This window comes from Ochlerotatus camptorhynchus, unplaced genomic scaffold (genome assembly GCF_037179485.1).
Source record: "Ochlerotatus camptorhynchus isolate MF236.1 unplaced genomic scaffold, CSIRO-AGI_Acam_v1.1 ptg000142l, whole genome shotgun sequence".
Lineage (NCBI taxonomy): Eukaryota > Metazoa > Arthropoda > Insecta > Diptera > Culicidae > Ochlerotatus > Ochlerotatus camptorhynchus.
This window is the reverse complement of record NW_027040632.1, coordinates 1,145,662-1,169,593: the sequence shown is the minus strand read 5'-3', so window position 1 is coordinate 1,169,593 and position 23,932 is coordinate 1,145,662. Positions and strand designations below refer to the sequence as shown.

Below are 23,932 nucleotides of genomic sequence, written 5' to 3'. Positions count from 1 at the left end.
TTCCGAAAGTCGCTTGCGTTGCAACTGGCTCATACACCTCTTCGTTGACTGCACCCTTGTGCGATCAATCGCGCTTTATATTTAATCGGTTCACCGCTGTCGTTCCGCTTAATTTTATAGACCCAACGGCTGCCAACTACTTTCTTTCCCTCCGGAAGATAGACAAGGTTCCAAATTTTCAGATCTCGATGTGAAGCTAGTTCTTCTTTCATCGCGGACAACCATTGATACTTCTGCGCACACAAATTCGCATACATATATCTTATACTTAGGCTCGCTCTCCTCCTGAATGCGCACTGTATTGATCTCTTCGATCAATCGAACTGGTGCTTTCCCTTTGGTGTTTCGCTGCGAACGTCGCAGGAACTCTGTTTAACCTGCTGTATTGAATTCGGAAGAATCTGCTTCATTCTCAGTTCTAGGTTCTTTTTCTGTACTAGGTATATCGTTCTCAACCGTTGCACGATGTATCTCTACCATATTCTTCCCGGGAGTCGCAATAGAGTCATACCCGTCGAACCGTTTTCCGGATGTCGCAATACTCGAACAACTTCACGAATGTCTTCCGATTTAGTGAACTCCTCGACAAACTTGGCATCTCTGCATCCGTTTCCGGATCGAGGAACCGGTATGCCTTCCTTCCATCCGCATAACCGACGAAATTCATTCGGCGACTCTTCTGGTCTAGCTTTTTCCTTCTCTCCTTAGGTACGTGGACATACGCAGTGTCGCGACCGTCCATTATTTCTCCCTCCATATGGAAGGTATGATACTGGCTTGATTGATGGGCGCTACTGTTGAGCAGTCCCGGTCAGGGTATCACCCCTGCGTCTGATGATTAGATCTTCGAAGCCGCAGTGAGGGAAACTCTTCAAAAGCCCTCACTGTGGATGCCACTGAAGCTGTGGTTGCTGGATGGGCACTACTGTTGAGTAGCCTCGGCCCGGATGTGATTCGCTGTCGTTGTTGCTGGATGGGTTCGTGATGGAGGCCCGCTGCTGCTGGTTCATGGTGTTGCCGCTTCCAAGTCTGCCGTAATTCTCCTCGTTTCTCTTTGACTTTAAATGATCTTTATTTCTTGTGTTTGTGTGGTTTACATGTATGAATTTTTTAAGTGACACAGATGCGTCTTTTCAACTTTAGTACATTTGAGATTTTAATTATTATTTACAGTTCCTAGTCCTATCAGGCCTGTTTTAGAGATCGACCACCTTGGTGGGATTGGTTTGATTTGAATTGGAAAAAGGAGACTACTTATAACTACTATTTACAACTACAACTAACCTACAACTACTATATACACCTAATCTACTATATACAAATTGCTTATCAATTTGCTTTATGTTCTGATAAATTACATTTTCGTGCAAATTTAGTCTTAATTTCGGTAATTCTGGAATCTATTTTGGCAATGCCTGCCTCTTCGTGTAAATTTGTTATTCTAGTGTCGAAAGGACGATCAAGTACCATCCTCAGCACTTTATTGTAACAAGTGTAAGTGTTGCGTCCAAGATTGGTGAGATTAATCGCGTGTAGTTTTCGTATATTTAGTTATTAAAAAAGTTTAAATGTTCGTAAAAGGTAAAACGTCTCAGAATCCCCACGAACGCAGCCAGTAGGAGACACTTCCCTATAAACTGTAGAACAATGCCACTAGCCACCACCAGAGCACGCTGTGTGCAGTCATGAATGTACGTCCATAGGGGTGGCATAATCAGGGCCATTGCGTTGAGAATTCGTGACACGTACGGCGGTTCAACGGTCACGGTTCAGGGTCATCGTCCACCAAGAGGCACAGTCATAAGCCTGGTGATCATTATAGACTACGGTCACATAGCGAAAGTCAAAGCTAAAAATTAATAGTTTGAAGGTGAAAACTAAAGCTAAAGTGCTAAAGTGAGCTAAGTTGGAAGTTTGAAGAAGTTGTAGAGGAAGTTGCCACGTATCATTGGACAGCCAGGTAATTACAATCACCAAGAGAACCCCGAACCAGATCCAACCGTTGTCAGGTCGATAACCGCCATTTCGAATTCTCCTTCACGCCCACAGGACCTCGCGGTTTTACTGTAACGTTTGTGAACTCAACGTATTTTTCCGGAGTCGACCACGCCAATCGCCGATAATGTGTCCGAATCGCAGTTCGAGAATCTGATCCCTCAGCTACAGTGTGTGCCACCAATCCAGGCAAGTCAACTTATCCTTGTGGTTCGTTGAAACCTCGAGTCCGTCACCATACTCGAGGGGCGTACGGGACAGGTAGAGACATCCACCCCTGGCCCAAGAAGGTGATGCAGAACCAGAGGAAGGAGAGGAACGACGACGACGGCAGTGGCAGGTGAAGGGGCCCCGTAGACAAAAGAAGATTAGTGCTAGCACAAGGTAGGAGTAGACATCTAAGGAAGTGGGAGACTGTCCGTGAAGTGAGTGTCATCAAGACGAATAAAGTGGGAGTTTGTCTTAAGTGAACTTTGAGTGTTTTCTTGGTTCGCGGAATAATCACGAGCGTGTGCCGACCCTGAGGCTTGGAGACGGGGGTCTCATCAGTGTTGGGAGTAACACCGCACTGGCACGTTACACTATTCTGACGGGGCCTGGATTTTGTTCCTGTGAGTCTGTGCACATGATTCCCACACCGGAGCTGCGTAGAGGATCGCAGGTACTATTATTTGTTTGTAGACAGCCAGTTTGTTCACCCTTGAGAGGCGAGATCTACGGCAAATCAGCGGATACAGACACCTAACCAAGGCGGAACACTTGATTACGGTTTTATCCACATGCGAGCGTAATAGGAGCTTTTCGTCAAACAACATCCCGAGATAGGTTACTTCGGCGGACCACTCAACCCTTGTGCCATCCATGATTACAGTACAAGATGGAGCCGGTTTTAGTTTGGGCGATTGACGATGGAGGAACATGATCGCTTGTGTTTTGGAGGCATTGATTTTGATTTTCCACGTGGTGGCATAATCAGCAAAGGCGTCAAGACATCGTTGGAACTTGTTTGTTATTTCGCGAGGCATCCTACCCTCGACGGTTATTGCGGTATTATCTGCGAATCGGAAGAACACGCAACCGTCTCCGAGGGGAGGAATGTCAGAAGTGTAGATGCTGTAAAGCAAAGGGCCCAACAGGCAAAGGACAGGAATGGCGAACGTGTTTGAAAGGCAGCCACTCAACGATACCCTGGACGACCTTTACTGAAGATAGTTACGGGTGATTTTAACAATATGCAAAGGAAAGTTGAAGTTACAAAGCTTGTATACAAGCCCATTGTACCAGACATTGTCAAACGCTTTCTCAACGTCTAACAATGCCATGGCTGTGGACTTGCATACAGCTTTGTTACTTCGGATGTTATTCATCACCCGTACTAGCTGATGATTTGTGGAGTGCCAGTTGCGAGTACCGTGTCCAAAGTTCAGACATCGTTGGCACTGGGTCACATCGCGATGGCCTCCACGGCACGCCTCCCATCGTACGATGATGGAGTACATTGAGCGAATAGCCTGCAGCGCATTCAACGTCACCGATCCCTTCTGGAAGTGCACCAGGAAAAGACAATCCGGGTACGTCTTCACGTTTTCGTCTCTCCTCGTCATCCGAAAGACAGCGGTTGGGGCCAGCTTGTACCGGTCCTTGAGTTCTTCTTCAATCACCTTGGAATCAACATTCGGTAGACCTTTGATGACTACCTTGAAGGGCTTCTCACCGGGGATGTCGTGCGTGAAGTATTCCGCATTGGAATCCTTCAGAAATTTGACGGCGATTTCGTATTCCGCTTTCGTCCGGAGCATCACCTTACTGCCGATCCTGCTGATCTTGTACTCAGCTGCGATGCCCAGCGATGCGAAATAGCCAATGAGCGTCTTGAGAGGCACTAAAGGGTGTCCACGATGAAATTGCCCCAAAAAAAATGGATTCGCAAAATTCGAGTTTTCATCCGATTGCCATCAAATTTTCAGGGATTGAGAAATAACTATTAAACTTCATTTTACCATTTTACTCGTATTTTATTTACAGTCCATACGCAAATGCCCGCACCTTGGCCTTAACCCCGGCCATAAGATTCTGCACAACCTGTGAATCAACCGTTTTTTGCATGTAAACCCATACTTTCTTCAGTTCCTCGACTGTCTTCACTACCTTAGGTCGGTTAAGAAGGTGCTGCTTCATAATCGCCCAGTACTTCTCGATGGGGCGGAGCTCCGGAGTGTTGGGAAGGTTGAACATTTTTGGCACGAAATTGACCTTATTGTCCGCATACCACTTCAGCACGTCCTTGGAGTAGTGGCATGAGGCCAAATCCGGCCAGAAGATTGTTGGGACGTTGTGGGCCTTCAGGAGAGGAAGCAGCCGCTTCTGGAGGCACTCTTTTATGTACACCTGTCCGTTCATCGTGTCCTGGGTCACGAAAGGTGTACTCCGCTTCCCGCACGTGCAGATGGCTTGCCAAACCAGGAATTTCTTCGCAAATTTGGACATCTTCTGAGTGCGGACATGCTCCGGAACGCTGAACTTATCCTTGGCCGTGAAAAACAGGTTGCCGGGGATCTGTTTGAAGTCGGCCTTCACATATGTTTCGTCGTCCATGATGCAGCATTCAACTTTCGTCAGCATGTTGAGGTACAACTTCCTGGCACGGGTTTTGGCGGACTTGTTCTGCTTCTCGTCGCGATTAGGGGCCTTTTGTACCTTGAACGTTCGAAGCCCAGCCTTAGTTTTGGCCTTCTGGACAAAACTTCGGCTTAGGTGCAGCTTCTTAGCCACATCCCTAACGGAGGCGTTCGGATTTCGGTTGAAGGCCCCAACTACGCGGTTGTGATTTTTGGTGTTGTACGGAATACTTTTTCCTTCACTTCTGGGCTTCCGATCGGTGGTCAACCGTTCCTCGAACCGCTTAATCACTCGCGACACCGTGGAATTCGCGATTCCCAACGTTTTAGCGATGGAACGATGCGAGAGATCCTTGTTCTCGTGATGAATGCGCAAGATTTTATCACGCACGAGCTGTTCTTTCGACTCCATTTCCGCGAGTTTTGATCACAGGAAAAAAAAACTTGCAGGATGTAAATAATGCACTATGAACTAAATCCACCCAAATTTTCATTAAATTCTACCCAACGGTTAAAAAGTTAGAGCAATTTCATAGTGTGGCAATTTCATCGTGGACACCCTTTACCTTCACCACCAGTGGAGGAAGCTTGACTTTCGACGCACTCGGGCCAGCAGAATTCTCGGCTTCGACGGCGTCGCCGAAATCACCAATGTCGCTGGCGTTCGTCGCGGTCACATCGTCGCGTCCGCTCGTATCATCGGACTGTGAGCTGTTGCCATACAGCAGCGCTGTTTTATATCTTTTCAGGTTAAAGCAGAATGATGTGCAACCAAGTGGTACTCGATTATGAGAACTGGGTTTGGGAAGAACACTTTTTATTTGTACATTGGACAATGCTTGACATTACCATTTTTTCAATAGCTTCTCGTTAACAATCATCAGTCGAATATCTATAGATGCGTAGAAATATTTCTGATTGATTGGTGATAAAATTATTGAAATTGGTCCAGAAGCAGCTGAGTTATTAATGTTCAAAATCTTTCATAATTTTGTTTCATGTTCCATTTTCGGTTTTCACAAAGTGTATCCCCAGTATAGAAATGAAAGACGTAGTCCTACGTAAAAAAAAGTTTTAACCGATATAATATTGTGAAAGTGCGACAGAGGACAAATATCATCGTCCAGCATCTCGTCGGGAGGTCGGGATTCATGAACGAATCATCCATTTGCGCATGCTCATCGTCATCCATCGAAAGGCTGTACGGCGACGTGGCTGGAGCAGATATTCGTATCTACGTAGCACTTCTACGGATTGGTTTCGTACGGTTCGCAGGGGACGATTTTGGCCATATTAACCTGTGAAGAATTGATTTCCTGCATCATCCATTCCGTCTCCAGTAGATCCTGGATGGTGATTCTAATTTTGAGATTCTTGTCCAACAGCGAAAGCAACACGTACTCCAATTCTGCACTGATTTCGTGCGGAATGACCAGTTCAGATTGCAGGAACTCAACGTCCACGAATGGGTTCTCGAAGAACATCAACACGTACAGTGTCACACCGAGATTCCACATTTCACGGTAACCTGCCAACAGTTTTGGACTGCAGTACTCGGTCGTGCCGCAAAAAGTTGCCCTTCCTGTACGAACGTCACCGATCCGATGTCAATCAGCTTGATATGGAAATTTTGATCAATGATAACGTTCTCGTCTTGATGTCCCGAGTGTAGGAAAGCAACCGCATTAGCAATCTGTCGAAAGATCCAACAACCCAGCTTCTCCGTCATCACGGGTCTTCGATCGATAAACTCGAACAGATCCATCCCGGAGCCGTGGATTTCCAGCACAACCTGGAAGAACTTGTCGTTTTGGAACCAATAATCGAAGATGTTGCCAATGTTCGGATGCTGCACGTGCGTTGACAGGTACACTTCCATCGGAATTTCCCGCTTTTCCTCGGTCTTAATCATAAACTGCGGCACGAGTGATACATGTGATACACTGATCCATCGGTGCAAGGATTACGAATGTCTGCAGATACTTTACCGGTTGTAAAGTTCTGCCTGATGGTTTGTTGCAGCAGGCTGAATCAGCTTTATTGAAGACCTTTGGAAGAAAAAATGACCAGATGGCCATCTGTAATCACGTGACAAGGGACTGGCAAATCCACGAACCCTCGTCCAGTCAACAAATCCTTTGATTCCCTTAGCCTCCAAGTGGTCATCAGATAACCCGTTAATTTTAACAATTCCAATTAGGTTCAGTGGTTGTCGAGAAATTTGAACTCTCAATAAGGCCGTTACTGGCCGAGTTCTACCAAATCAAGACGTTTAATGTGTCGCACGACGGGTTTCGGTTATTGTCAAGAATAGGCCATTGCCTCGGGGGCACCGTTACATTTCTGGGGGAACCATAACATGCCCGGGAGGGCTAATGAGACCGTTGACTGTCAATAAGGTCATTACCGGCCAAGTTGGTTTTTTAATTCATGAAGTTTGATGTCGCATGACGGGTTTTGGTTCTTGTTGAAAATTGGCGACTACCTCGGGGGAACCGAAATTTTTCCGGGATGCCCAATGTGCTCACGGATCATCGGTATAGCCGGTATTGCTTCAATTACATCATTTGATAGAGAAAATATTATGTTCACCGTGTGTATAATTATTACAGAACAGTAAAGCCGAATATCGTCCCAGAGTGACCCCGATGGAAATCGGAATAACTCCGGAACCAAGTATTGCTTCTAATGTTTTCAAACGGATTCAAAAACTTGAATAGATTCCCGACAAAATGCAACTGTTTTACAGAAAGACAATGACCATATGTTTTTAGAGCAAATTGAAGTCTATGCAAATTTAGACGTTAGGCACGCAAAGGTTAAGAAATTTCATTTAGAAGCTTACGAGTATTTCACTTCTGTTGCTTGCACGTCGCTACGTTCCCCTGACTAAAAAAACACGGCAGGATAATAAATGTAATTAGCTACACACCCAGCTTTTTTTCTCAAAGGAAAGAAGCGTAGAAATAATTACCTTTGCCGGTTTCGTATTCCGTGTGGTTCACCACGTGTCCGATCTGTTGCTAAAAATAAAAAAATAAGGTTAGAATCGTTTGCAATTCCAGAGAAATCCAAACCTAAGCAAATACAATGTAGATACCTACCTTCAATGCGTTAGCTCTCTCCACCATAAAATCCAATTTTTCTGGATGGTGAACATCGAAATTACCCCCACAGCAGCAGCACAAATGTGTCCCCAGCGTGCTCATCTGGTTCAAAGCGTATAATTTGTGTCACTTACCAAAGGCAAAATGCATCCCTCCGCCGAGGAGATGCAACATGCAAGCGCAGTTAGTTCACGCTTCGTTACCCCCGAAATCATGCATCTTCCGCTCGATGCAGTTGGAAAATTTGCCAACTTCAGCAGACACGTCGTTAGTCGTCGTCGCATTACCACCGAGCCGAGATGTTTGGTCGTTCGGTCTGCTTCCAGATTCTCTTCCTGGCAGCGTCGGTTTGGGATTCCATTGCCGGCGATTGGGTCGAGATACCATTTTTGCAGCCCTCGACGACCACCACCCAGAAGAGCACCCTCATCCGGAAGAACATCAATCATCCGTCGTTCATAGCGGATTCGAACTTCATGAGCCATGTGCTGCATCCGCCTTCTTCTGTCGCCGTTGCGGCCGATGATGGCGATTCCGAAGAAGATGAAGAAGAAACAGAACCGTCTTTGGTGGTGAACCATGTCACGTTGTCTCCTGTGCGGATAAGCAACTTGGTGGATTTCGAGGAATTCGTTCGGAGTTCGACCACCACGGAAGGTCCGATCAGCAGTGCGGCTGACAAGTATTCACATTTTCAGAAACGAATCTACGAGTATCCGCGGGTGAATGTGTCAACCAAACTGGGATGGGCATCCGCAAAGGATGAGCTTCAGTTCGTAACGGGTAATTTGAAACGGTTCCCCTGTGAAGAAAGTATTCAATAATCAATCCATTTGCTTAGCCAACCGGCACCGACTGTCTCCGATGGATTCGTCCGATCGTCATCCGATGAGTAACAAGTACCAGGAAGAATCGATCGAGCCAGTTCAAACCATTCACGATCGTATCGAAATCCCCGTCGATGCATCGTCCACCGAAGAAGACGAAGATGAAGATCCTGCCGGTGGGCCAAGCTCCGAAGAGAAAGACCTCAATGCACCAGCACCGCAGACAAGCGAGAAGCCCTCGGATCGGTTCAACGACTTTGACGACTACGACGAACAGCGTCCGGATTTGGCTAGTTCGTTCAAGAATGTGACCGTAATCAAGCGCAGACGACGGCCGGTATCACCGGGACGGGTGACTATCGTGAAGGTCATTCCACCGAGGAGGCGTTTTCGTCCGGTGGACTCGGAAAACGAAGGCGGTTTGTCCGGTTTCGTAAGTTTTTTGAAGACAATGCAGGATAAGTTTATGCAACGAACTGCCAAGAACATCGGCGACAAGATTAAGGTGCTGCAGGAGTTGAAGGATCAGCTGCTTCTGAGCATCGGTATGCTTGCTTGGTAGGGGTGGGCAGAACTTCTAAAAACCATTCCTTGCATTTTCAGAAAGAAGAATGTCCACTCTGTGGCGCGATCCAAACACGGATAAGGGCAATCGCCGCGTCAAGCGTGGTGGTTGGATGGAGTACGGCGATGGCGGTCACGGTGGAATGGATTTCCCGTCGGCGGAAGCGGCTCTGCTGACGATTTCCTTTCTCACGTTTGCCGTGTTTCTCATCAAGTTGGTTTTGGTAAGTGTGCCTAGTAGTTCACCAATGTCGGTCGTCGGTGGGGATACTTACAAGTCTATTGCAATTTTCAGCAAGTTATCAACACAATCAAAGCGAAACACTACACGTACAATACGCTGGCCGGCTTGAATGGGGTCAATGCGGCCACGTTGAAAATAGTCAACCGAAGCAAACGGGACGCCGATGGACAGGATGAGCTTTGGAAGCAGGATCTGCATGTGTTGAGCGCAATCAATGATTATAAATTTACGTGAATATGAGTAATGAAAATACACATATGGCGGTCAGCTCCAACTCGGATTAACTTTTAATACTGACCCTTGATCTGCAAAATGGATTAACTCTGACCGGGGGGTTTGGTTAAAGGGATGATTAACCCGATTCGTGCCTTCCTCAAAATTGACCTTTGCTCTTTTTTGACTTTAAATGATCTATATTTCTTGAATTAGTGTGGTTTACATGTATAACTTATCAAGTGACACAGATGCGTCTTTTCAACTTTAGTTCCTGTGAAATTTCAATTATTATTAATTACAGTTCCTAGTCCTATCAGGCCTGTTTTAGAGAATGACCACCTTGGTGGGATTGGTTTGTTTTAAAATTTGAAAAAGGAGACTACTTATAACTACTATTTACAACTACAACTAACCTACAACTACTATATACACCTAATCTACTATATACAAATTGCTTATCAAAGCATGTTCTGATAAATTACATTTTTGTGCAAATTTAGTCTTAATTTCGTTAATTCTGAAATCTATTTTGGCAATGCCTGTCTCTTCGTGTAAATTTGTTATTCTAGTGTCAAAAGGACGATCAAGTACCATCCTCAGCACTCTATTCTGAGCGACCTGGATTTTGTTCCTGTGAGTCTGTGCACATGATTCCCACACCGGAGCTGCGTAGAGGATCGCAGGTGCTATGATTTGTTTGTAGACGGCCAGTTTGTTCACCCTTGAGAGGCGGGATCTGCGGCAAATCAGCGGATACAGACACCTAACCAAGGCAGAACACTTGACTACTGTTTTCTCTACATGCGAACGGAAGAGGAGCTTTTCATCAAACAACATCCCGAGATAGGTTACTTCGGCAGACCACTCAACCCTTATGCCATCCATGATTACAGTACAAGATGGAGCTGGTTTTAGTTTGGGCGATTGCCGATGGAGGAACATGATCGCTTGTGTTTTGGAGGCATTGATTTTGATTTTCCACGTGGTGGCATAATCAGCAAAGGCGATAAGGCATCGTTGAAGTTTGTTCGTTATTTCGCGAGGCATCCTTCCTTTGACGGCTATTGCGGTATCATCTGCGAACAGGAAAAACACGCAACCGTCACCGAGGGGAGGAATGTCGGAAGTATAAATGCTGTAAAGCAAGGGGCCCAGCAGACTGCCTTGCGGGACTCCTGCTGGGATGGAAAACGTGTCTGAAAGACAACCATTCAACGATACCTTAAACGACCTTTGCTGGAGGTAGTTACGGGTGATTTTAACCAGATGTAAAAGAAAGTTGAAGTTACAAAGCTTGTACACAAGTCCATCATGCCAAACATTGTCAAACACTTTCTCAACGTCTAACAAGGCCATGGCTGTGGACTTGGATACAGCTTTGTTACTTCGGATGTTATTCATCACCCGTGCCCCTTTCTGAATCCAAACTGTTCCGGAAGGAGAATGTTATTTTCCTCGACAAACTTGAGCAAACGATTGAGAATGAGTTTCTCGAACAATTTGCTCAGCGCTGAAAGGAGGCTGATTGGTCTGTAGCTTGAAGACAATGTTGGATCCTTACCGGGTTTGCGGATTGGTATGATTTTTGCAATTTTCCAGATGCTTGGTGTTCCGTCTCCGCCGAAAGTGAACCAACCATCTTGACAATCGCCGCTGACGAACAGCGACAAACAACACTAACCAATCAGCGACGTCCATATCACCATGCGCAGACAGCGCGCTCCTATAAAAGTGGCACCCATTAGGCAAACTGATAATCATTCGCTGCCAGACTGTTGAGCAGTTCAGTCGATTTGAATTCTCTCTAGTTTCGTTCGTTCGTTCGCAAGTCAAATTAGCTCCGCGTTGTGTAGTGACGCTCTCGCTGACCCAGCCATGGGTAAGAAATCGCGCGGTAACGCGAGTGCCGGTTTACCGGGAAAACAGACTCTCCCAGGAGACGGCGCGACCACCGAGCCAGCCCAGAAGAAGCAGAAGAAAACCCCATTGCCCATCCCGACAGGCGTTGCGGACCCGCAGCCGGGGCCTCCCGGAACTAAACGACCCAGACCTGAAGACAGTAGCGCCACCGCATCAGCAGCAAAAAAGCTGCTGAGCAACAATCCGTTCTCGGCCCTGCAGAACGGAGCCCAGCCGCAGTCGGACCCTGAGACGGTGCCGAAAAAAGTTAAGTTGCCACCCTTCTATGTGAAGGGCTTCCCTCCCGGGCTATGGGAGCAGCTGGATTTCTACATTAAGCAGGGCCTTCGCTGCACCATTCAACGGTGCACGGAAGGCTACAAACTGATGGTCCCGGCCGAAAAACACTTCAACGCAGTTCAGGCCCTCTTGGACAGGATGAAGCTGGAGTACTTCTCCCACGACATCGAGGCCACCAAGCCGCTGAAAGTGGTGCTGCGCGGGCTCCACGACATGGACACCACCACCTTAATGGACGCGATTAAGGCGAACGGCCTCAAGCCGGTCGAAGTCCACAAGATGACCCACAGCAAGGCCATCAAGTATCGTGACCAGCTCTACCTGGTCCATCTGGAGAAGAACTCCACAACCGTGAAGGATCTCCAGACGACACGCACACTGTTCCACATCGTAGTGAAGTGGGAGCGGTATAAGCCGACCCACCGTGGCGTCACTCAGTGCTCGAACTGCCTATTGTTCGGGCACGGCACCAGGAATTGCCGCATGGCCAGCCGCTGCATCAAATGCGGCAAAAACCACAAGATCGACAACTGCGACAGCATCGAGGAAGCCACTCCCACATGCGCCAACTGCGGTGCCGCCCACAAGGCCACGAGTAAGGCCTGTCCGAAGCGGGCCGAATACGCCGAGATCCGGAAGAAAGCCTCGTCCAACAGCCAGCCCGGTCGCAAGAAGGTTCCAGAAAACAACGCGCAGAACTTTCCTCCGTTATCACCGGTCCAATCACGGCCAATTCCAGTGTTGCCGCCGCTCCCGCTCAACCAACAGTTGGCTTCTGCCCAGTTGGCTGCCGCTGCAGTACCCGGTCAAGCCTCCGGGCCATCGACGGATCCCCCTGCTCCGGGATTGGCCGGTACAACCGGTGAAGCTACAGACGATTCTCCGCTGTCAACGGATGAGATCGTCACACTGTTGGCCCAGACCATCATCATCAAGCGCACCTGCGCAACAAGAACACAACAGCTCCAAGCTATCATCTCCTTCGTCGCTAATTATGGACCGTGAACCCATAAAGATTGCCAACTGGAACGCTCGCTCCGTAGGGGCGAAAAACATTGAGCTTGCAGACTTCCTCCGCAAGCACGACATCGACGTGGGCCTTCTCACCGAGACCCACCTCAAGACCGGTGACAGCTTCTGGCTGCCCGACCACAGCATTGTCCGGCTTGATCGCACCAGCTCCAGGGGGGGCGGTGTCGCGGTCATCATCAAGAAAGGCATCAAGTACTGCACCCTACCCCACTACCGCACTTCCATCATCGAGGCCGTCGGCGTTGAGGTGGAAACATCGACCGGAAACGTCCGGTTCATCGTTGTCTACTGCCCCCGGCAATGTACCGTTAGCAATGGTACAGCACAGCAGTTCAAGAACGACCTTGCCATCATAACCCGCACCAATGCCCGCTTCGTAATCGGAGGGGACCTGAACGCCCGGCACGAGGCCTGGCGGAACTACCAGCAGAACCAGAACGGCCGCCTGCTATTCGACCATTCCCAGCATGGTCTCTATTCCGTCTGGTTTCCGGACGAACCAACCTTCACATCACCGACGGGCAACCCATCGACGCTGGACCTGTTCTTGGCAAACACCAGATTAGCCAAGCCGGTTGCCGTCAACGACCTGAGTTCGGACCACCAACCGGTGCTGACCGAGCTGGGCTACAATGTGGCCCCTGCACCGTGCCAGCGGAAGGACTACCATCGAGTCAACTGGGTCCAGTTTCGACGCGTGGTCGACCGCCACATCGACGACAACCCACCGCTCGACACAGTGGAGGACATCGACCGGGCCCTGGAGGGTCTCCATCAAGCCATATCCATGGCTGACGAAGAGTGCGTTCGACGAGTTCCTGTGAGGGGTAAGTTTCAAGCAATTGATTCCCACACCAAACTCTTGATTCGGCTCAGAAATGTTCGTAGACGCCAGTTTCAGCGGACTGGGGATCTGCAGTGTAAATGCGAAATGGTCGATCTGAATCGGCAGATCGCTTCCAGAATGATCTCAATCCGGAACGAGAGTTTCGGGCGGCTCGTTCAGAACCTGGACGACCGTTCCAGACCATTCTGGAAGGTTGCCAAGGTGCTGAAGTCTCACCCCAAGCCCATTCCACCACTTAGAGTCAATGACGAACGGCTTATCACCAACGAAGAGAAGGCCAATGCAATTGGGGAGCACATTGCCCAGTCGCATTTGCTTGGCTCTACAATCCCAAGTCCACTCGAGAACCAGGTTGTGCAGTGCGTCCAGACGTTAGATACCTCCCCTTGTGCCGTACCTCCAGAAGAACGGATTATAGAGGAACAAATTTGCTCAGCGCTGAAATATAGTAAAAACATGAAGGCTCCCGGGTTTGACGGAATATTCAACCTAGCGTTGAAAAATCTCAGCCCGAGGGTCCACTCGCTGCTGGCTGCCATCCTCAACAGATGCTTGGAGCTGCACTACTTTCCAAGCATCTGGAAGGTGGCAAAAATCATCCCGATCCGCAAACCTGGGAAAGACCCTTCACTACCGTCAAGCTACAGACCGATTAGCCTGCTCTCAGCGCTGAGCAAGCTGTTCGAAAAATTGATCCTCAGCCGACTAAACAAGTTTGTGGAGGAACATGACATTCTTCTTCCGGAACAGTTCGGGTTCCGCAAGGGGCATTCCACCAATCATCAGCTAGTGCGGGTGATGAATAACATCCGAAGTAACAAAGCTGTATCCAAGTCCACAGCCATGGCCTTGTTAGACGTCGAAAAGGCGTTTGGCAATGTCTGGCACGACGGACTTATATACAAGCTTTGTAACTCCAACTTTCCACCATACCTTGTGAAAATCACCCGTAACTATCTCCAGCAAAGGTCGTTCAGGGTGTCGTTGAATAGTTCCCTTTCGGGACAATTTCCGATCCCAGCAGGTGTTCCGCAAGGGAGTCTGCTGGGACCACTGCTTTACAGCATCTACACGTCGGACATCCCTCCTCTAGGAGACGGTTGCGTGTTCTTTCTGTTTGCAGATGACACCGCGATAGCCGTCAAGGGTAGGATGCCTCGTGAAATTACGAACAAGCTCCAACGATGCCTTGACACCTTTACTGATTATGCCACCACGTGGAAAATCAAAATCAACGCCTCGAAAACCCAAGCGATCATGTTCCTTCACAGACAATCACCAAAACTTAAACCGTCTCCTGTACCGTAATAATGGATGGTACAAGGGTCGAGTGGTCCACTGATGTTACTTATCTCGGGATGTTGTTCGATGAGAAGCTCCTGTTCCGCTCGCACATAGAGAAAACCCTAGTTAAGTGCTCCGCCTTGGTTAGGTGTTTGTATCCGCTCATTTGCCGCAGATCCCGCCTCTCAAGGCAAAACAAACTGGCTGTTTACAAACAGATCATAGCCCCCGCGATCTTATATGCCGCCCCGGTGTGGGAATCGTGCGCTCAGACCCACAGGAACAAAATCCAGGTTGCACAGAATAGAGTGTTGAGGATGATCCTAGATCGTCCATTCGACACAAGAATAGCAGACCTCCATCAAGAGGCAGAAATTCCCAAAGTAGATTCCAAAATTGATGATATGACAACCAAATGTATTCAAAAATGCAATCTTTCTGAACATGCTTTAATAAGCAATTTGTACATAGTAGGTTAAGTGTATATAGTAGAGTAGGTTAGTTTTAAGCTGTAAATAGTAGTATTAAGTAGTTTCTCTTCAAATTCTAAAAACAAAACAAACCAATCCCACCAAGGTGGTCGACCGTGTACTAAGTCTAGGACTAATTCTGTAAAACAAATTTTGAATTTTGCCCATACCTAAAGATGAAGAAAGCAATTAAATCACTTAGTAAAAAAAATTTATATGGTAATCGTCCAAGTTAAACTGAAATAAAGATCATTTAAACTAAAAGCAAACTGATAATCAGTTACCTTTTGACCGGCCAAGAGTAAGCATCAGCAAGCAGCAGAAGAAAGCAAACCTTTGTAAACAAAAGCAGTAGAGAAATAAAGTAGTTACTAGCGTAGCCGTTCGCCGTTTGAATAATTACCCAGCAAGCATCCCTGGTTCGGAGCAAGCGTTGAACCCCACCCCCAGCTCTTTTCAGAGCTCAAAGAGTTTGATTTAGATCGACGCTTGCCTCCTCCACCAATCATTGCCGATACAGTCCACTGCCGAAAGGGAAAGTGCCTTCCCAGAACGAACAATTGGAAAGTAGTGCAGTTCCAAACATCTGTTGAAGATAGCGGTTAGAAGAGACTGCACTTTCATGCTGAGTCTCTTCAAGATCAAGTTAAATATACCGTCAAACCCGGGAGCCTTCATGTTCTTGGTGCATTTCAGCGCTGAGCAAATATGTTGTACTGTAATCATATCCGCCGGAGGCACGACACAAGGGGAGACATCTAGGTTTTGAACGCATTGCGCAACCTGATCATCGAGCGGACTTTGGATATTCGAGCCAAGCAAATGCGATGAAGCGACATGCTCGCCGATCGCATTTGCTTTCTCCTGTGGGGTGATTAAAAGCCGATCGTCATCATTTTCGACTTTGAGAGGTGGAACGGGCTTGGGATGATTTTTCAGGACCTTGGCTACCTTCCAGAATGGTCTGGAGCGGTCGTCCAGATTCTGGACAACACGCCCGAAACTTTCATTTCGGAGTGAGTCCATTCTGGAAGCAATCTGCCTGTTCAGATCGGTCACTTCACGTTTTTTGCCCAGATCTCCAGTCCTCTGAAACTGGCGTCTACGAACATTTCTCAACCGAATAAGTAATTGGGTGTGGGAATCAATAGCAACAAACTTATCCCTCACAGGAACTTGTCGAACACACGCCTCGTCAGCCACCGATATGGCCTGTTGGAGTCCTTCCAACGCCCGGTCGATGTCAGCTACAGTGTCGAGCAGTGGATTTTCTTCGGTGTTGCTGTCCACCATTCGTCCGTACTGCACCCAGTTGACATGGTGGTAGTCTTTACGCAGGCAGCTTCTAGCAGGAACCACGTTGACACCGACTTCAGTCACCACCGGTTGGTGGTCGGAGCTGAGATCGTTGTGCGCCTCCGGCTTGGATAGTCCGATGTTTGACAGGAAAAAGTCCAGCGTGGAGGGATTTCCCACCGGAGACATGAAAGTTGGTTCGTCTGGAAATTGCACAGTGTACAGTCCATGTTGTGCGTGGTCGAACAATAGACATCCGTTCCGGTTCCTCTGGTAGTTCCGCCAAGCTTCATGGCGGGCATTCAGGTCACCCCCAACGATGAATCGGGAGCTAGTACGGGTGATGGCGGTCAGGTCGTTCTTGAATTGAGTTCCTAGACCATTGCTGGCGGTGCACTGGCGTGGGCAGTAAACAGCGACAAACCGGACGTTTCCAGTTGGTGATTCCACCTCCACACTAATGGCCTCGATGATAGAAGTGCGGATGTGGGGCAGAGTGCAAAACTTGATTCCCTTTCTGACGATGACCGCTACACCACCCCCCCCCCCCCCTCCTGGAGCTGGTGCGATCAAGCCGGATAATGTTGTGGTCAGGCAACCAGAAGCTGTCACCGGACTTTAGGTGGGTTTCGGTTAGAAGACCCACGTCGATGCTATACTTGCGGAGGAAGTCGGCAAGCTCAATCTGTTTTGCTTTTACATAGCAAGCGTTCCAGGTAGCGATGGTTAGCGGTTTAGACACCATACTGGATGATGAACTTACCGAGCACTTGGATCTGTTCGGGTTTATTGCGGCACTTACGAAGAGCACCGGACATGTTGACGAAAATTTCCATCAGTTCATCCGCTGAGAACAGATCGGGGTTGTTGTTTTGCGCTGGTGGTTGTCTCCAGAATCCAGGGGGGATGGAGAGCTTTGGCCAGCAGAATCACCAGAAGTTGCTTGAGCGGAATGCACCCGCGAATTCTCTTGCCTTTGCTGAGGAGCACGAAGAGGCGGGAAATCCTCCGTCCGAAATGCCGGGACTTTGTCCTTCTTGCGTCCTGGTTGGTTGTTAGTTGCCGCCTGTTTTCGGATGCGTTTGAAGTCCTCGCGTTTGGAGCACTGTCAGTCCGAACCTTGGTGAGCACCACCACAGTTGGCGCATTTTAACGCCACGGCTCCATCCGCAGGGCAGTCGGAAGTGGCGTGGTCTTGAGCGCAATTGCCACAGCGTGGCTTAATGTTGCAGTTGCGGGTGCCGTGTCCAAAGTTCAGACACCGTTGGCACTGAGTCACATCACGATGGCCGCCACGGTATGGCTCCCAGCGGACGATGATGGAATTGATGGAGCGGATGGTCTTCAGCGCGTTGAGCGTCACCGTTCCCTTCTGGAAGTGTACCAGGAAAAGGCTATCCGGATACGCCTTCACATTTTCGTCCTTCCTTGTCATCCGATAGACGGCACTTGGGGCCAGCTTGTACCGGTCTCTGATTTCAGCTTCGATAAACTTCGGGTCGAAGTTTGGTAGGCCCCTAATGACGACCTTGAATGGCTTCTCACCGGGAATGTCGTGGGTGAAGAATTCCACCTTGGAAGTCCTCAGGTGGGCGACGACCAAGTCATACTCCGCTTTGGTACGGAGCACCACCTTGGTGCCGACTCTGCCCAACTTGTATTCGGCTTTAACGCCCAGCGTCGCTAGATCTGCGATGAGCTCGTTAAGATGGGCATTTTTCACTACCAATGGAGGTAGCTTCACTTTTGCCGCACTCGGGCCGACAGAATTTTCGTTGCCGATGGCGTCGCCGAAATCACCGATGTCGCTGGCGTTCGTCGCAGTGACATCGGACTGGCCTCGATTCTTCTTTCTCTTCTTGCTGCGTTTTTCCAACACAGCTGGCTGGATATTCCCATCCATGGGGAGAACAGCAAACCTGTTCGAGGTAGGCACACCGGAGCTTCCTTCACCGGGGTTCTGGACCTTCGCCGGGCTTCGCGACCGATGCTTCCCCATTTCGAGGCACACACACACGCACGACAAACCGCGAAAGAGAGCGCGAACACTATCGCCACGAACTTTTCAAACAACTCGAGAGAGCGAGCTAACACCGAACTGAACTGCTTGACGATCAAGCAGAGAATGGTGTGACCTTTGCTCGCTTTCTACTCTCTATATATCCAGCATCATACCAAGTTGAGAGCTTTTTAGCATTTTGATGTCGGGGTTGTTTCTCTGCCAATTCTGCAATTGTTCGTCGTTTGCCTGTTTCCTAACAAAATCACTGTGGTCAATTACGGTAAGCAAATTGCTTCTATTCTCGAGAGGACATCTGCAGGGACATTTTGAGCGTCGTATATTCACTAATAAAACTCAGCGACCGCTGCTGCCTTAGCGATGTTTGTTTACATCTTGTTTAGGTTAAAAAAAAAAGGTTTGATGACATTTTGAAAAAATCGTTAACAACTTTTGATGAGATTCAATTTGCATTTAATTGCTGCTTTATGAAGGTAATGTTATGAACTTGCAATATGATCTGCAAACTCCTATAAATATATCCACTATTTGGCATATATAAGAACGTACAATTGTTTAGGTGGCACTCTTGCCTAACCAGACCCTACACACTCAAAATATGTCATGGAAAAGTAAGTTTTGAACAATTATACAGCACTCCCATCCTTATTTCGATATATAGTATTCATAGCTAATGTTGGAAATCACCTTGAACCCCTCGCACTTCAACCCTGGAATGGTCATCATCTTTACATACAGTCCACTATCCCTTGTGTCGTTGGCTACAACTGCACTATATTCAGAAAAGATAGACAGGAGCTCGTTGTTTACGGCGTGGTGATCTCAGCAACATCTACCAAACACACATAGGCTATGTGGTGGTGAGTTACGATCGGCCTGCGGGAGAGGATAATCGGTCGTTATCTCTTATCGAGATCGTGGCCGATTTGGAGGCGAACCAGCCCAAGGCTGAAAGCCTCCCTAATAAAGTTAAATAATAATAATAATAATCGTGGCCGAGAGATCGATCTGTTGGAGCGGGATGGAACTTGCGAACCCCAAATTCATCGCTAGTGCCTAGCGATTCGCCGGTGAAAACGGTTCGATCGGGGGAACCATACGTAGTTTTTACACATATGATTAGAGTTAAGTAGTAGTAAAATAAATGTTAGTCTAATCGTAAATAAATGTGTTTCGCGTAATGTGTATTTAACCGCACGACACGTGTACTTAGTGCAAAAAACAAGAAAGGCCCCGGAACCCTATCAAACGGGGTAATTAGGAGACCATACTCAGAGCAGAGGAGAAGCCTTATTATGATTGCGTCATCCCTATGGAGCCATAAGGGTTGGTGAAACCCCAATTTCATGTCGGCAGAGCTATCGGTATCGACAGCTAATAATACATAAAAGATATCATATTAATATAGCCGGTTTTTAAACATCGTATCCAGGCTTTATTTTCAATCGAGCGAATTTTTTTTTTACATGAGGAAGTCAATTTGATTTGGCTCAAAGCCATCAAGTGTTAACGGCCTATAAAAGTCAATTTACCGATAAAACAAACGGGGAATTTCGGATAACGAAACTTGTAGATGTGGTAAATATGCCACATTTTTATGACAAACTTGTTTTGCAACCATCTACATCAATTTGCACCAAAAGGTTTACTTTTTAAAACGGTACGAGTTGTACTTTTATTATCAATAATATATGTTATGTAGTTTATCATTTAAATAATCTGCAATAATAGTATGTAGTGCCTAAAACGTAAATCTTACCTCTATCTCCTATCCGATTACTTACTCTTTATATAACATAAGAAACAAAACATTCTGACTCTTGGTTTTTTTCTTTTCTCTCGTCCTAGTGATGAGATTTAGGTACATTGATTCATTCATTAACGGTTAACGGTTGGTTGTGTTTGTTCGGTTTGGTGAAAATATTATAGAAATTATTCAACAAATGTGTGGACAAGTTGGAGATAATGGCAATAGAATACCTACCGAAAAGAAGGCACAGCCGTTACAATGTATCGATCGCTTCTGGCCTGGCTTGGCTCTGGTGGCGTCTTCCAGCTTTTGAACGGCCAACTTTCTGAAAGAACAAGTTTCAATCACAGAGAAAGCGGCATGAGAGCAACGTGTTTCAGAGTGAAGGAGCGGTAGGAAGGGCCGAGTCCAACTCGACGATCCCCGGGTGGAATGAGTGTCTCTGCCATAATTCGGGACGTTCTCATTTCACCGCTCCGTCGAGTTGGACTGCTGCGACCCTTTCGTCGGATGACGAAGACATTGGTTCGATACATTCTTTAGGGAACAAACGAGAGTCTAGAGAAGAGGGATAAACTGTCGTCCCACATTGGAACAAGCTGCGATCCCGAGGGGTTGGCTGATCCACTATTGCCCGGCTGTAAGTGCGATTGAGAAAGGATTAAATAGCGGTGGCTTGTCGGTTTCGTGCATTCATCTCCCACCTTATTCCGTACAAAAGCCGTTGAAAATCTGCATCAGTTAGCTTGAAGTTGCTCCCTCTTTCTTCCAGCCGCTTCTGTGCCCTTCAGCCAGCTGAAAATGCAACACATACATTAACTAATAACGTGTTTTTTCCTGTTTCGACATGGGCAATCTTGAGCTTTTATTCTATATGTCATTACTCCAACTTGTTTTCTCCTCATACTGAGCGGTTCTATTGAGATGTTAATGTAATGAATAACAGTAGATATATGGGAATTAGAAAAAGGAAGGGTAAGGAATCATTCATGTGGTAGCCCTAATAATAGATCTTCCTTCTTCTTAACAAAAGCAAAAAAGAACGGAAACTAGTTGGACCTATCATGCCCTCTAAGTAGCGCATTCCTATCAATAACAATGCGTGAGATTGTGTCTTATAATAATAGAAGTATAGAAAAAATGATACCGACATTCTACTTAAACCTGATTCATCGTTCCTCGGCTTCCTCGAGCCAGGCTCGCTGGGAGCTTAGCGCACAGGACGCACAAAACTCCACCGAAACACGTCCCCCGGGAACGATGTGGATGCAAACGCCCGCTCCCGCTGCGGAACCTGATTCCAACGAGCTGTGATTACTGTGTTCGAAATAGTTATGCTCTGTGGTAATTACTTGCTCACTGCTGCTACTGCTGGATCGATCTCCGCCTGCCATCGTCGACAATAACTCATCCACGTCGGGCAGTCGACTGAACTCCTCCTCGAATGGCACTTCCTGCCCTGCCCCCATCATACCTAAATCTGGGAAGGAAAATTCGGATTCGATCAAAAAGCTGGACCAAAGCGGATCCTCCTTCGAGTCGACAGTACCGTGTGGGTTGAACTTGTCCTCGTCCGTCAGCATTGAATGTGGTGAAGATCCGAGACCTTCGTCGCTGCTACTTCCATTCCGTCGCTGGTGCTGCTGCGGCTGTTGCATCATCGGTTCCGTCACGTAGCTCAATCCAGAGGAAGTCATCGGTAATCCCGCTCGCTGAACCGATTTCAACACTGCCATTATTCCCGTTCTATTTGCAATGACGCTCTTCAGATAGTTTCTCTCTCGCGTCAGCTGGTCTACCAATTTGCACTTTTTCTTCAACACCTTCCGGATTCTGCCGTTGCATTCCTTCAGCTCATCCACTTCCTTCTCCAAATGTTCGACATGTTCCTTCTTGCGGCGGCGGTTTTCCCGTGCCAACAACGCATTACGGTTGGAAATCTTGGGATTCGGTCGTCTGGTTGGATTTCGCATTAACTTGCGTTCTTCATCTGTCTTTCGAGACGCGGGCGCTACGCCACCGGATGTGCGTCTCCTTTTCCCGACCAGCGATCCATCTTCATCGCTGTCTCTTTCGGAAATCGACTCCGTTTCGCTTCCGCTGCTGAATCCCATAAACTCGTCTTCCTCCTGCTCGGCTTCGTACTCGTAGACGGTGGGATCGATTTTTTTGGTAAAAATTCGGTTCAGTGATGAGGCCATCTTGTTCGCTACGTTTGCCAAACGTTTTCACTCCGCAGATGGTGCAAAAGAAGCAGTCAGGAAATTGATGTCAATTCTGGGATAACTTTCACGTTTTGGGTAGTGTACTTACTTTCGGAAACAACACTGAGCTATAATTTTAGCAGAAAATTAAGAATTTTCCACTAATTTAACGATTTTTGTTTTCTACGATTAGCACAAAAAAAAACGATGACTCAACGCGGTGAAAGTTTTGTCGGCTTTGATTTTTATTCCTTGCTTTTTTTTGCGTTGTTGTGACAGCAAGGCATCGGAAGCAGGAGGTTCGCCAACAGAAATGGTGTCCAGTTAAAGATGTAAGCCGTTTTAGCTGTTGTTGACAAGCTATTTCAAAACTACCCAAATTTGAGTGGGATGCATTATCGGTAGTGAAGCAAAAGAAGAATCAAATCCATCTTTCCACGCTTGGTAATGGCGGCCTGCACGGATTCGAAACTCATATGTCATTAGCCAAATACATCCGTAGACCATAGGTCCACCGTTGTATAATTGGCAATGCACCCGTGTACTGAATGGGAATTGTGGGTTCGAATCCCACCGGTGCCCTTGGATTTTTTCGCAAATTTTCTCACACGCACGTCTCTTGCCGATGATATGTGCTAACCTCTCAGTATCTTCTAACTGTCGCATATAACAAATAAAAATTGACTTTCAGTCGCTAACAATCGAGTTGTTTATACCTTATATACTATGCCCTCTTGAATCTGGGATATCTCGGTTATTTTGTAGATTTATTTCTTATTCTAACTCAGATCAGATATGGCCCTACAAATAAGAATGTGAACATTTGTAACGTTTAAAAATTATAACTATATCCATCGTTAAGGATAAACAGAGAGGGAAAGCTCAACTTAACCTAGATGCGCAAACATGCTGTGCATGGGCGTGTTTATCCTACTTGAACGCATAAATATTCCTAAGTAAATACTGCAGTAAGATTATGTAAAACGAGCCTTCATTCCTTTTTCCCTGCTTTTCATTTCATTTTCTTGGCCTTGGTATTTACGTCAGCTATGGCTAAGCAAACGAGATGCATCTATGTGGTTATCTTATGGTTTTGGCACAGACAAACAGACATAACAGTCGCAAGTTGTTCATCGAACAAGCATTTAACGGTCAATTTAAAAGTATCGTAGTTGGTAATACCATAGAGGTAACTCTAAGACCACTGGGTCCCGAAGAAAATCATTATTATTTTTGGCTCACTCAGTACCAGAACAACG

General features: G+C 47.2%; 3 protein-coding genes across 5 annotated transcripts in view; 1 reads left to right on the top strand and 2 right to left on the bottom strand.

Annotated features, from left to right (window-relative positions):
- orion overlaps positions 1–23,932 on the bottom strand; it is a 460,865-nt gene that overhangs the window by 313,098 nt on the left and 123,835 nt on the right. The window lies entirely within an intron of this gene.
- LOC135700777 (uncharacterized) lies at positions 8,010–9,589 on the top strand. The gene is made up of 4 exons (XM_065221423.1): positions 8,010–8,503; positions 8,562–9,092; positions 9,151–9,335; positions 9,407–9,589. The coding sequence occupies exons 1-4, from the start codon at positions 8,020–8,022 to the stop codon at positions 9,587–9,589; spliced, it is 1,383 nt and encodes a 460-aa protein (XP_065077495.1). The 5' UTR covers positions 8,010–8,019.
- LOC135700812 (uncharacterized) lies at positions 20,393–22,896 on the bottom strand. 3 transcript variants are annotated; one of them, XM_065221470.1, is made up of 4 exons: positions 22,019–22,896; positions 21,174–21,949; positions 20,704–21,107; positions 20,393–20,563 (listed from the first exon to the last, which is right to left on the bottom strand). In XM_065221470.1, exons 1-2 carry the CDS (start codon positions 22,668–22,670, stop codon positions 21,639–21,641), a joined length of 963 nt encoding a protein of 320 aa, XP_065077542.1. In that variant the 5' UTR covers positions 22,671–22,896; the 3' UTR covers positions 20,393–20,563; positions 20,704–21,107; positions 21,174–21,638. The 3 variants fall into 3 exon arrangements, with proteins under 3 accessions (XP_065077542.1, XP_065077543.1, XP_065077541.1); XM_065221471.1 differs by having other exon boundaries at positions 20,393–21,107; positions 21,174–21,763; positions 21,822–21,949; positions 22,019–22,895; XM_065221469.1 differs by having other exon boundaries at positions 20,393–21,107.

What these genes read in the sequence shown, in the direction of transcription:
- LOC135700777 (XM_065221423.1), top strand. Translation starts at nt 8,020, where the DNA reads ATGTTTGGTCGTTCGGTCTGCTTCCAGATTCTCTTCCTGGCAGCGTCG. An exon ending in TCAGCTGCTTCTGAGCATCG is followed by an intron (nt 9,093 to 9,150) that starts GTATGCTTGCTT and finishes TTGCATTTTCAG; the next exon opens with AAAGAAGAATGTCCACTCTG. An exon ending in TTCTCATCAAGTTGGTTTTG is followed by an intron (nt 9,336 to 9,406) that starts GTAAGTGTGCCT and finishes TGCAATTTTCAG; the next exon opens with CAAGTTATCAACACAATCAA.
- LOC135700812 (XM_065221469.1), bottom strand. Translation starts at nt 22,670, where the DNA reads ATGGCCTCATCACTGAACCGAATTTTTACCAAAAAAATCGATCCCACC. An exon ending in GGACAAGTTCAACCCACACG is followed by an intron (nt 21,950 to 22,018) that starts GTACTGTCGACT and finishes TTTCCTTCCCAG; the next exon opens with ATTTAGGTATGATGGGGGCA.